We start from the raw sequence: 13,006 nt of genomic DNA, 5'->3' as shown, positions 1-13,006 counted from the left end.
GCTTGTAAGTCCTCAGTGAGAATCTACATCAGTGGTTCTCCAACTTGAGCCAGCATTCAAATCACTGGGACACATTGCCTTCGCCTCATAATGACCCTCTAGAACAGAGGAGAATTGCTCCCTAGGGTTTCCAGGACTGTACATCATCTTGTTTGTTTGTGTGAGTTCCTTTTCAGAGCTGAAGGGTAGTCGAAAGCCATATTCTCAGGTTCCTTCAGTCTCTTTCTGACCAGTTAGCCCAATTTAAACATTATTATTATTTAAAAATCTTGAGTTTTGTTCCACATTTTCTCCCACTTTATCGGGACTTTCTAATGTAACCATTTTCAGGACAGTTGGTAGTGGTAGCCAGACCGTCTAACTCTTCTGGTCTCATGAAGTTTAAAAAAAAAAAATTGAAAACTGCATTATGAGAAAAAGGCCAGGAAAATTGTAATGAGGAATTTTTTTTGTATCTTGATGATGCCTCTGCTTATTCTTTGAGGATAGTAAGTTCTGCCCTGAAAGAATTTCATCTACCTTACATCCCTGACCTTGCCCCTTCAGACTTCTTTTTGTTTCCTAAGCTCAAAGAACACTGAAAAGGAACATGATTTGAATTCCTTGAGGAGGCCAAAACTGCCATTTTGATGTGGTATAAATCAAAGAGAATTTTGGCTTTGGGTGGAGAAAGATTTTTAAAAAATGGAAATACTGTGTTCAGAAATGGATAGAATTCAATGGTGCATATACTGAGAAGTCATAGCTTCACATTTTGATACTTTAATTTAGTAAATGTTTCTATGATTTTGTAGCAAGACTTTTTTAATCTGCTTCATATTTAAATGACATGTAGATGGTAAATTACATTTAAATATACATGGTCTTGGTGATAGAAATGATGCTGGAGATCACATGATAAAATTTTGAAAAAAATCAATGACTTCTTCATTGCAAATACCTTTTAAAAACAACATAAAAGACAACTGTACACTTGGATCAAAAGGAAAGGACACATTCAGCATTTTTCAAGCTGAGGGAACTGAAGGAAAAAATTCAAGCCTCGACTTGCAATGTTGAAGGATTCCATGGACAAAATATTGAATGGTGAAGAAGCATCGAAGGAAGATAGAAGTTATACTCAGAATCACTATACCAAAAAGAAATGGTCAATGTTCAGTCATTTCAAGAGGTAGCATATGATCAAGAGCCAATGATACTGAAGGAGGAAGTCCAAGGTGCACTGAAGGCATTAGCAAAGAACTAGGCACCAGGAATTGCTAGAATACAAATAGAAATCTTTCAACAAACTCATGTGGCACTGGAGACACTTACCCATTGATGCATTTGAGTTATGGTGTTTGAAGAGAATATTAAAAGTACCATGGACTGCCATGGACTTCCACAAGAACAAACAAATCTGTGTTGGAAGATCTATGCCAAGAAATTTGGAAGAGAGCTACCTGGCCAACTGATTAGAAGAGATCCATATGTGTATCCATTCCAAAAAGAAGTGATCCAATGTAATGTGGAAATAATCAGATAATATCATTAACATTGCATGCAAGTAAAATCTTGCTAAAGATAGTTTAAAAACAGTTGCAACATTGACAGGGAACTGCCAGAAGTTAAAGCTGGATTCAGACGAGGATATGAAACAAGGAACATCATTGCAGATGTCACATGGATCTTGACTGAAAGCAGAGAAGACCAGAAAGATGTTTACCTATGCTTTATTGACTATGAAAAGGCTTTCAATTGTGTGGATCATGACAAGCTATGGACAACATTGCGAAAAATGAGTATTCCAGAGCACATAATTGTGCTCATGAGGAACCTGTACATAGACCAAGAAGCAGTTGTTCGACCAGAACAAGGGAACATTGAATTGTTTAAAATTAGGGAAGGCATGCATCAGGGTTGTATTCTTTCACTATACCTTTTCAATCTGTATGCTGAGCAAATAATCCAAGAAGCTGGATTATATGAAGAAAAATATGGCATCAGGACTGGAGGAAGACTCTTTAACAATCTGCAATATGCAGATCATACAACTTGCTTTCTGAAAGCAAAGAGGACTTTAGAAAGTACTTATTGATGAAGATAAAAAATAACAGCCTTTTGTATGGGTTGCACCTCAATGTAAAGAAAACAAAAATCCTCATCACTAGACCAATAAATAACATCATGATAAATGGAGCAAAGATTGAAGCTGTCTAAGACTTCATTTTGCTTGGATCAACCATCAACACTAACAGAAGCAGCAGTCAAGAAATCAAAGGATGTATTGCATTAGGTAAATCTGCTACACAAGACCTCTTTAAAGTGTTCAAGAGCAAAGATGTCAGTTTGAGGACTAAGGTGTGCCTAACCCAAGCCATAGTATTTTAAATAACCTCATAAGCAGGAGAAAGCAGGACAACAAATAAAGACCTTAGAAGAATTGATGCATTTGAGTTATGGTGTTTGAAGAGAATATTAAAAGTACCATGGACTGCCATGGACTTCCACAAGAACAAACAAATCTGTGTTGGAAGATGTATAGCCAAAATGCTCCTTACAAGCCAGGATGGTCAGACTGTGTCTCTGATACTTCGGGCATATTATCAGAAGGGATCTTTCTCTGGAGAAGGATACCTTGTTTGGTAAAGTGGAGGGTCAGTGAATAAAGAGGAAGATCCCGAATGAGATGGATTGACACAGTGTCAGTGGCAATGGACTCAAATGTAGTAACAATTATGAGGTTGGCACTGGACCAGGCAGTGTTTTCTTCTCTTGTGCATAGGTTCACTATGAGTAGGTGCCAACTTGTTGGCACCTAACAACAACAACATATGGTTGATTATTTTTAAAGTACAAGAAGGGAAGCAGTGCAGTGGTCGCATCCCGGAAAGATCGGAGAAGACCTTAAACCATTGTCATTGAGTCCATTCCAACGCATGACAACCTTATGAGTAGAATTGCCCCACAGGGTAATTACCAAGATTGCTCTGGTAGCATAGTGGTTACGAATCGGGCTGTGAACCTTAAGGCCAGCAGTTTGAAATTACCAGCCGCTCCATGGGAGAAAGATGAGGCGTTCTGCTCCTGTAAAGTTTTACAGCCTCGGAAACCCTGTACAGGGTCGCTATGGATTGCAACCAACTCGACGGCACTTAACAACAACAACAATCTTTAAACAGATTGCTACATGGTTCTCCTACAGATAGTTGGTGGGTTTGAACTGCTGGCTTTTAGGTTTGCAGTTGAGAGCACCACCAGGGATTCTTGGAGATGACCTCACTGGATTCCGATTCATAGGGACCCCTTATAATGTTTCTGAGGCTGTAAATCTTCACGGGAGCAGAAATTCTCTTTTCACCTGGAGTGACTGGTAGATCCAAACTATTGACCTTGCCATAAGTATCTCAGCTCATAATCCACCATGCTACCAGGGTTCCTTGTTAACAATCATAGCACCTAAACATACTGTAGCTGTTAATGTCCATGGGTCCCTGAAATCAATGCTAAGATTCAATCATTCATTTAACCATATGTGAAAGCAGTTACAGAAGAGTTTCCATCAGTTGCATCTGAAGCCTCTTCCCTATACCCTAAGCATACAGTCAAGATAGAAGCAGTGCATTTGTTCTATAAGTTTACTTTTGAGACAAGACCAATAGTCCACTTTTAAACCAGAATCCTGTCCATAAGTTTCATCTATACAGAAAGTGTAGAGCCACCAATGAAGCAGAAAGACAAGTTTCAGAAGCCATTGCAACTGTTGAGGTGGATGCTGACAGTATCTTGTATTGACGAGGTAGCATGGGGAGTAGAAAGTTAGGATTGAATGATGCAGTGGCACTGAGAGAGAAATTAGGCAAATGAGTGGATGGAGATTCTACCACTCACTGACCTGAAAGTTTCCCACCACAACTGTTCAGTTTCACTTGTTATGTACGTATGGGTGGTTAGAGACCATTTTAAGAGGCCTGGGCTTACCTGTGCCCATTTGGCCACATTTAACCTCTTATTGCCTCTCTGAACTGTAGTGGCTAACCACAGGAAGCACTTGAAATGAGTGTACAGATCAACCACTCACCCCAGGACAGCCTTGCTGCAGAAGCAACAGACTGATAAGCGTTGCTTGTGATAACCAGCTCTCCATTGTCTTCTACAACATAAAGGAAAACATCTGTTGTGTGTATATCATCATTATGTTGCATAGTCTTCCCCTCATTTTGCTCTTGCTAGCTTTCAATGAAACAAATCTGGGCTTGCTTTAGTCCCTCACTCTTTAGTGAAAGGTGATGGTGGTTATCTCAGGGGATAGTCTGGCCTTCAGCCAACCTCGGTAATCAGGCAGCCTTGTCAGGGCTTATCAGCTTCAGCTCCATGGCAGCTGCTGCCTGAGAAGCAAAGCGCAGCTACAGTGTATGCTGAATGTGTTCCTGTGAGCATACAGACATACAGTGCCTTTACACATTCACCCCTACCCCCATCCATCCAACTATGGTCAGTTGATCTTCAACACAGGGCCAAATGCATTCAGTGGGAAAGAGTATCTTCAACAAATGGTGCTGGCAAAATTGGAAATCCATTTGCAGATAAATGAAACAATACCCATATCTCACATCATATACAAAAACAAACTCAAAATGGATTAAAAACCTAAATGTAAAACCTAGAAATACAGATCATCAATAAAAAAAAAGAGACAAACTTAGGAGCTCTGATACACTATCATAAATACACTATCAAACATATCTGAAAACATACAAACAGAAGACAACATAGACGACTGGGCCTTCCTAAAAATTAGACACTTAGGTGCATCAAAGGATTTCACCAAAAGAGTAAAAAGAGAACCCACAGACTGGGAAAAATTGTTTGGCACCGATATATCAAACAAAGGACTACTCTGCAAAATTAATAGAACACTTCAACACCTCAACAAGAATACAAATAATACAATTTTAAAAATGGGCAGAGCTGAGATGGAGGCAGAGACGATGACGTGGAGTGATGGATCAATTGGGGACTTTAGATCCAGAGAGGGAAAGCGACTGTGTGCTGAAGACTGGGGGGGTGGAGGGCAGGCTTGCAGGGTATACCCTTTGGTTGGTTGATGATGCATGTAGGGGATTGTAACCGTGGCAATGAAATGATGTATGATAGAATGAATGTAAAACTAATGTTCTCCCATGTAAACTATCATATAATTCACAATAAAACATTAAAAAAAAATGGGCAGAGTACATAAACAGACATTTCATCAAAGAAGACATTCAGGCAGCCAATAACATAGGAAGAAACGTTCATGATCATTAGCCATTATTGTTGGTTAAGTGCCATGGAGTCAGTTCTGACTCACCCTGTATAGGGTTTCTGAGGAGCTGATGTTGCGGTTCAAACCAACTTTGCAGTCCAGCACATTAACCTGCAGTGCCGCACTATTAGCTATTAGAGAGACGAAGAAACAAAATGTATATAAATTGTTGAATGTAAAACTGACAATCTACTCTAAACTTTCATGTAATTCACAATAAAAAGTTAAAAAATTTCAAACATACTGAAAAAAACAAAAAGGAATAGAATGTTGATGCATACTACAATATGAATAAGCCTCTAAAACATGTATTGCGTGAAATACACCAGGTACAAAATGTCACATAATATATTACTTCGTTCATGAGAAATATCGAGAGTAGGTAAACTCACAGAGGCAGAAAGCAAAGGTGTGATTTCCAGTGATTGACCGCAGGAGAAGGGAGAGTGGCTGGTTGATGGGTGCAGGGCTTTCTTTTGGGTTGATAAAATGCTTTGGAACTAGACAGTAGTGTTGTTGTACAACATTGCAATATACAAAATGCCACTGAACTATATACTTTAGTTGATTTTTATAAGTTAATTTCACCTTAAAAAAAAAAAAAAAACTAAACTAAAAATGGGGAAGGAACATGCCAGCTGTCTTAAAAATCTGAAGGGCTATCATACAAAGATAAATTTTATTTTCTCTGGGTACTTCCAGAGAGGAGAATCAGGGGAAGTTACAGGACAACTATGACATAATAAGGAAGAACTTTCTAACAATAAGAGCTGTTAAACAGTGGAATGGGCTGCCTCCCAAGGAAGTGAAGTTCCTCTTTACTGAAAGCAATCAATTTGGAGAATGAGGTCTCAGGGAAGTTATATAGGGAGAATTTCTACACGTGGAGTCAGGTGAGGTTTTGTTTTGTTGTTGTTGTTTTTTTAGTTTCTTCCTTAGCTTAATTATTGTCAAAATTAATCTGTTATCTTCCCTCTACCCCTGCAACCAGGGTGATTCAGTTTGACCATTGTTGTTGGTGTTGCCAAGAGCCATTGAGTTGGCTCCTACTCACAGCTGTGACTCTGCAGAACAGAATGAAACACTAAGGGTCCTGGCCAGCTTTACAATTGTTATGTCTGAGTCCATTTCTATAGCCACTGTGTCCATCCATTTTATTGTATGTGTGTGGGGCGAGTCTTCCTCTTTTCACTGACTCTACTCAGCATGATGTGGTGCTGTAGGATAAGCAGTGGACTGCTAACTGAAACATCAGTGATTTAAACCCACCAATTGAAGTCCTGGAGTCCTGGTGTGGCGCTGTGGGTTAATGTGTTAGACTGCAATGTCAGTTTGAGCTGCAAGTTCGGCAGTTCAAGCTCACCAGCTGCTTCTTGAAAACCCTATACAGGGTTGCTATGGGTTGGAACCGACTCTACAACACTTAACAACAACAGTTGTTTCTTGGAGTCCTGGTGTGGTACTGTAGTATAAACACTTGACTGCAGGTCGGTTTGAACCACAAGGTTGGTGGTTCAGACTCAGCAGCCACTCCTTGGAAGCCTTATATAGGGTCACTATGAGTCAAAATAGACTCAATGACACTTTACAACAACAACTTTACTAAGCATGATGTCCTTTTCCAGGGATTGGTCTCTCCTGAAAACATGTCCAAAATTTGTGAGATGAAGTCTTGTCATCTTCACTTCTGAGGAACATTCTCGATGTATTTCTTCCAAGAAGTCTAGAAGTCATCCAAGACTTCATTCTTCTGACAATCCATAGTATTTTCAATATTCTTCATTTTAAAGGCATAGATTCTCCTGTCTTCCTTATTCATTGTCTAATTTTCACATGCATATAGTCCAGCTTCTCCGATTATTGGCTCAGCATATGATTGAACAAGTATGGTGAAAGACTACAACTCTGACACACATCTTTCCTGGTTTTAAACCTCACAATATCCCCTTGTTCTTGGTCTATGAACAAGTCCACATGAACACAATTAAATGTTCTGGAATTCTCCTTTGCAACGTTAACTATAGTTTGTTAGGATCAAAACAGTCATAAAACACAAATAAACATCTTTCTGGTATTCTCTGCTTTCAGCCAAGATCCATCTGATGTCAGCAATGATACTTCTTGTTCCACATGTTCTTCTGAATCTGGCTTGAATTTCTATTGATGTACTGTTACAAACATTTTTTAATTATCTTAAAGCAAAATATTACTTGTATGTAATATTATTCATATTGTTCAACAATTTGCACCTTCTTCTACTTTTCTTTAGAATGGGCACAAATATGGATCTCTTCCAATTATTGGGCTAGTCTTCTAAATTTCTTGGCATAGACAAGTGACTGCTTCCAGGGTGGCATAAATTTGTTAAAATATTTCAATTGCTATTCCAACTGAAGTAGTATTCCTGGAGCCTTGTTTTTCTCTAATGCCTTCAGTGCAGCAGCTTGGGCTTTTTCCTTCAATACCATTGGTTCTTGAGCATAAGCTACCTACTGAAGGACTGCATGTCAACCACTTCTTTTTGGTACAGTGACTCTGTGTATTCCTTCCATTTTCTCTTGACGCTTTCTGCATTGTTCAGTATTTTGCCCATAGAATCCTTCAGTATTGCATCTGGAGGTGTGAATTTTTCTTTAGTACTTTCCACTTGAGAAACACTGAACATATTCTTCCCTTTTGGTTTTCTAAATCCAGATCTTGGCACATTTCATTATAATACTTTACTTTGTTTTCTTGACCTGTCTTTTGAAAATTTCTGTTCAGTTCTTTTACTTCATCATTGCTTCCATTTGCTTTATCTACTCTACATTCAAGACGAAGTTTCAGAGTCCCTTTTGACATCCACTTTGATCTTTTTTTTCTTTCCTGTCTTTTTAATAACTTTTGTTTTCTTCATGTATGATGTTCCTGATGTCATTCCACAACTCCTCTGGTCTTTGTTCAATGCATAAAATCTTTTCTGGTGATGGGCTCTAAATTCAGGTGGAATATATTTAAGGTCCTATTTTGGCTCCTGTGGACTTGTTTTCATTTCTTCAGTTTAGTCTGAGCTTGCATATAAGCAATTGAAAGTCTGGTCCACAGTTAGCCCCTGGCTGATGATATTGAGCTTTTCTATTGTCTCTTCCTACAGATGGAGTCAATTTGATTCCTGTGTATTCCATCTGGAAATATCCATGTATATAGTTGCTGCTTATATTATTGAAAAAAAGTATTTGCAACGAACAAGTTGTTGGTCTCGCAAATTCTATCAGGTGTTCTCTAGTATTGTTTCTATTAACAGGCCATATTTTCTGACCACTGACACCTCCTTTGTTTCCAACTTTCATATTCTAATCACCAGTAATTATAAATGCATCTTGATTGCATGTTTGATCAATTTCAGACTGATAATAAAGTTGGCTGTTGCTGTTGTGTGCTGTGGAGTCCATCCATGCTGACTCATAGCAACTCTTATAGCGTTTCCGAGGCTGTAAATCTTTACGGGAGCAGAAAGCCTCATCTTTCTCCAGAGGAGTGACTGGTGGATTTGAACCACTGACCCTGCAGTTAACAGTCAGATATGTAACCCTCTATGCTACCAGGACTTTGAAGGAAGTTGGTAGAATTCTTCAATTTCTTCATTGCTGACTTTGGTGATTGATATGTAAATTTTAAAAACAGTTGTAGCCACAGGTCTGTCAGTTGGTTATACTGTGGTGGCTTGCAGGTTGTTGTGGTGCTGGAAGCTATAACACAGGTGCCTCAAATACCAGCGGAGTCATCCATGGTTTCAGCAGAGTTTCCAGATTAAGAATAAACTAGGAAGAAAGAATAGGCCACTTCTGAGCAATTAGCCACTGAAAACCTTATGAATAGCAGCGAAATATTGTCTGATACGGAATGCCAAGATATGAGCCCCTCAGAATGGAAGGCATTGAGGAAGAACTGCTTCCTCAAAGTAGAGTCAACCTTAGTGAAGTGGATGGAGCAAAGCTTTCAAGGACCTTCATTTGCTGATAATGAGGGGATGACTCAAAATGAGAAGACACAGCTGCAAACACTCATTAATAACTGCCATGTGGAATGCATGAAGTATGACTCTAGAAAAATTGGAAGTTGTCAAAAAATGAAATGGAAGCATAAGATCGATATCTTAAGCATTGATGAGCTGAAATGGACAAGTATTGGCCATTTTGAACTGGATAATCACATAGTTTATTATGCTAGGAATCACAAATTCAAGAATGTTATCACTTTCATCGTTGAAAAGAACATTTCAAGATCTATTGTTAAAAAGAACATTTCAAGAAGTACAATGCTGTCTGTGATAGGATAATATATGCCTACAAAGAAAACCAGTTAATACAGTAAATAAAACTGTTATTCAAAGTGCAGCAACCTTCATAGTTGGACCACTAGCAATGTACAAATGAACTCTTAAGAGTTAAAGTCTCCCTTTTGGGTATTTTCAGTTCTACTACACCCCAACCCTCTCAATCTGTATATGAAGAAAGTGTGGCACACAAAGGAGGAAATGGTCAATTGGAATACACCTGCAGGGATAGAGACAACCAGCTCCCTGGATTACCAGTGTAGAGTTCCAGGTTCCTGCTGGTTGTTGGGCGGAAATTGCACATTCACTTATTACAAATGTTTGTTAAGCACCTACAATGTATGAAGGAAGTCCTTGGGTGGTGCAAATGCTGTAGTCCATCTAGAAGCACCTAGGAAGAGAAACCTGACAATCTACATCTGAAATAGTTACTGAAAGCCCTATGGAGTGGTCTACTCTGATACATACAGGGATCGCCGTAGGATAAGCACTTGCCTGTGAACCAAAAGGTCAGTGGTTCAAACCCACCAGCTGCTCCTTGGATACCCTGAGGGTCACTATGAGTAGGTATCAACTGATGGCACTTCACAACAATAGTTATGAATAAAATGCCCTAGGGAATTTTTTTTAATGTACCTTTGAGAACAGTTCCTGAAATGTAAATGTTAAGTCAAACTCTCAATTAATAGCAAGTAAAAGGAGCTCTGGTAGCGTAGTGGTTACGAATCGGGCTGCGAACCTTAAGGTCATCGGTTCAAAACTACCAGCTGCTCCGCGGGAGAAAGATGAGGCTTTCTACTCCCGTAAGGATTTACACCCTCGGAAACCCTGTGCAGGGTCGCTATGGGTCGGAACCGACTCGACGACACTTAACAACAACAACAAGTGATAAGCAACCACAAACATATCACATTAGCAACTGATGATGATTTCCCAGACTATCACTTGTACCAAACTCTGCTACTAAAACTTCATTAAAAAACAACAAAAACCCAATGCGGACTGCTCAATTTTGATTCATAGCAACCCTGGACAATAGTGTAGAACTACCCCATAGGGTCCACCACTCGTCTGTCAGTTTGTCATACTGTGGTGGCCGAAAATGAGCCCCTTAGGTTGGAAGGCATTCAAAATGCAACCAGTCGCTGGAGAAGGATATCATGTTTGGTAAGGTGGGAGGTCAGCGAACAAGAGGAAGACCCCCACAATGAGATGGATTGGCCAAGTGGCAGCATCCATGGACTCAAGCGTGGCAACAGTGGTGAGGTTGGCCCAGGTTTGGGCAGTGTTTCGTTCTGCTGTGCATAAGGTTGCTATGAGTCGGTACCAACTAAATGGCACCTAACACCACCACCACCCCTTAGGGTGTCCAAAGTAAATCTTTACGGAAGCCGATGGCCACGTCTTTCTCTTGTGTTATGAAGTCAAACAAAAATACGTAATTTACTTGTATTTCAAGAGGGCTCTTCTTCTCCAGGTATGTAAAAATTTATGAACCAAACAAAATTCATCCACCAGTAGTTTTTTTTTTTCTTTTCACCTTCCAAGCCTCAAAACCATCAACCTAGAATTAAGTGAGAAAGACTAGGGCTTGTTTAATTCGAATTTTTGGAGATCTCCGGACTTTGGGTGGGTGGAGGGGCAAATCTTCAATGAAGTTACCTTTTTAATGTTAATCAGTAGCCACTAAATACTTCATTACCATAGAAGTCTGTATTCTTAAAGCAAAAGTTATTTAAGTTTCTGTGAATCCGCTATTCTCTTGCATGAGGAAACGTTTCTCAATTTGCAAAAATCTTTATTAAATCAGAGTAATAAAATATTATTCTTTTGAATTAATACATGATTGTATTTTAACAGTATTAACAAATGGCAAAGCAAGCTCATTTGGTGTCCATCTAGCCAAAAGGAAAATGATCAATAAGAGGTGTAGCAAGAAAAACAGCGACCTGGATAATCCCTAGAATGGGTTGTTGTTAGGTGTCCTCGAGTCGGTTCCCGCTCATACGGACCTTTTGCACAACAGAACGAAACACTGCTCAGCCTGCGCCATCCTCATCAACTTTAGGCTTGAACCCACTGCTGCTGCCACTGTGCCAATCCATCTCATTCGGGATCTTTCTTTTTCGTTGACCCTCCACGTGTCCTTTTCCAGGGACTGGTCCCTCCTGATAACACGTCGGAAGTATTAGAGACCAGACTTGACATTCTGGCTTCTAAGGAGCATTCTAGCTGTACTTCTTTCAACAAAGATTTAGACCGGATGAGAACCATTAATTCATTCTATTTCGTGTTTGAGTGGGGAAGTTGGAAGTCACCGCCTGCTCCAATCTCCCGAACCCATGGGATGGCTTCAACGAGAGAAAGCAGAAGCGAGCGGTGTTCCGGAGTAGACAGGTCCCCTCCCTCGGCCTCTTTAGGACCGGCCCAGCCCGGCCCAGCCCAGCCCAGGAGGATCCCGGGGATGCCGCCTTTCTTAGAGGAATCCAGCTCCCCCAGGCGCTCCGGGGGAAGCCCAAGCCGACCGCCCCCGGCCCACCCACCATTGCAATCCGCGGCGCCTGTGAAGATTGCGCAAAAGCCTCTCCCTCCCCCGCTTGTTCGGTGGCATGTTCCTAAATTCCCATCCGCACAATATAAACAGGAAACGTGCAGCAAAAGCCCTAGCGGTGCAAATTCCATACTTCCAGCTGAGGGCGGGAGAATCTCGACCTTTGAGGGGGGTGGGGAAGGGACGCGGCAAACTTCACAAGCGACCCCTCTACCATCTGCGTCCTTTCTTCCCAGATACAAAAAGGAAGAACAGAGGAGGAAGGACCCCTGCTTTAGGAAAAAAACAAAAAAAAAGAGGGGAGAGGGGCTGTGAAGCAGCAGCCAGGCCCCCAAGTACTCCATCCCAGCGGCTGCAGGGGCTGCGCGTGGCAGGAATACTCCCGTCCGCCCACTCCCCTGGTCCCGCGGTCCCAGCCGCGGGCAGAGGGTGGGGGTGGGTTCACCACCCGGGCTCCGGGCCACCAGGCCAGTGCGGGTGGGGGCGGGGGAAGAGCGGGCGCGCGGCGCGGCGCAGGCGCAGAGCGCGCCTCGGTTGTCAAACATGGCTGAAGTACTGCCGCTGCCGCTACTGCTGCTGCAGGGAAAATGCTGAGCCCTCCTGGGCCGGGTGGGAGGTGGCGGCTACGGCGGCGACGGGGACCAGCTTCCCGGGCGCGGCGGCGGCGGCCATGGCCCGGCTGGCCGACTACTTCATCGTGGTAGGCTACGATCATGAGAAACCAGGTAAGGGTGTGGGGCGGGCGCCGCCCCCGGCCTCCCCGCCCCCCGGCTGCTATCCAGTGGGCTCTGCGGGGCCGGGCGTCGAGCCGGGCGTCGGGGATGCGGGGGGGTTGGGGGGCAGGAGGCCGGGC

At 41.7% G+C, this 13,006-nt stretch overlaps 1 protein-coding gene across 2 annotated transcripts in view; it reads left to right on the top strand.

Annotated features, from left to right (window-relative positions):
• Window positions 1-12,734: 12,734 nt before the first annotated feature.
• SBF2 (SET binding factor 2) overlaps window positions 12,735-13,006 on the top strand; it is a 552,380-nt gene continuing 552,108 nt past the window's right edge. The window contains exon 1 of one of the 2 annotated variants that reach the window (XM_006873002.1): window positions 12,735-12,878. In XM_006873002.1, the coding sequence (XP_006873064.1) occupies window positions 12,824-12,878 (55 nt within the window). In that variant the 5' untranslated portion in view covers window positions 12,735-12,823. The remainder of the gene's footprint in view (window positions 12,879-13,006) is intronic. The other variant, XM_006873003.1, reaches the window with a different exon arrangement.

This window comes from Chrysochloris asiatica, unplaced genomic scaffold, assembly GCF_000296735.1.
Source record: "Chrysochloris asiatica unplaced genomic scaffold, ChrAsi1.0 scaffold00219, whole genome shotgun sequence".
Taxonomy (NCBI): Eukaryota; Metazoa; Chordata; class Mammalia; order Afrosoricida; family Chrysochloridae; genus Chrysochloris; species Chrysochloris asiatica.
This window is presented reverse-complemented; position numbering and strand designations above follow the sequence as displayed.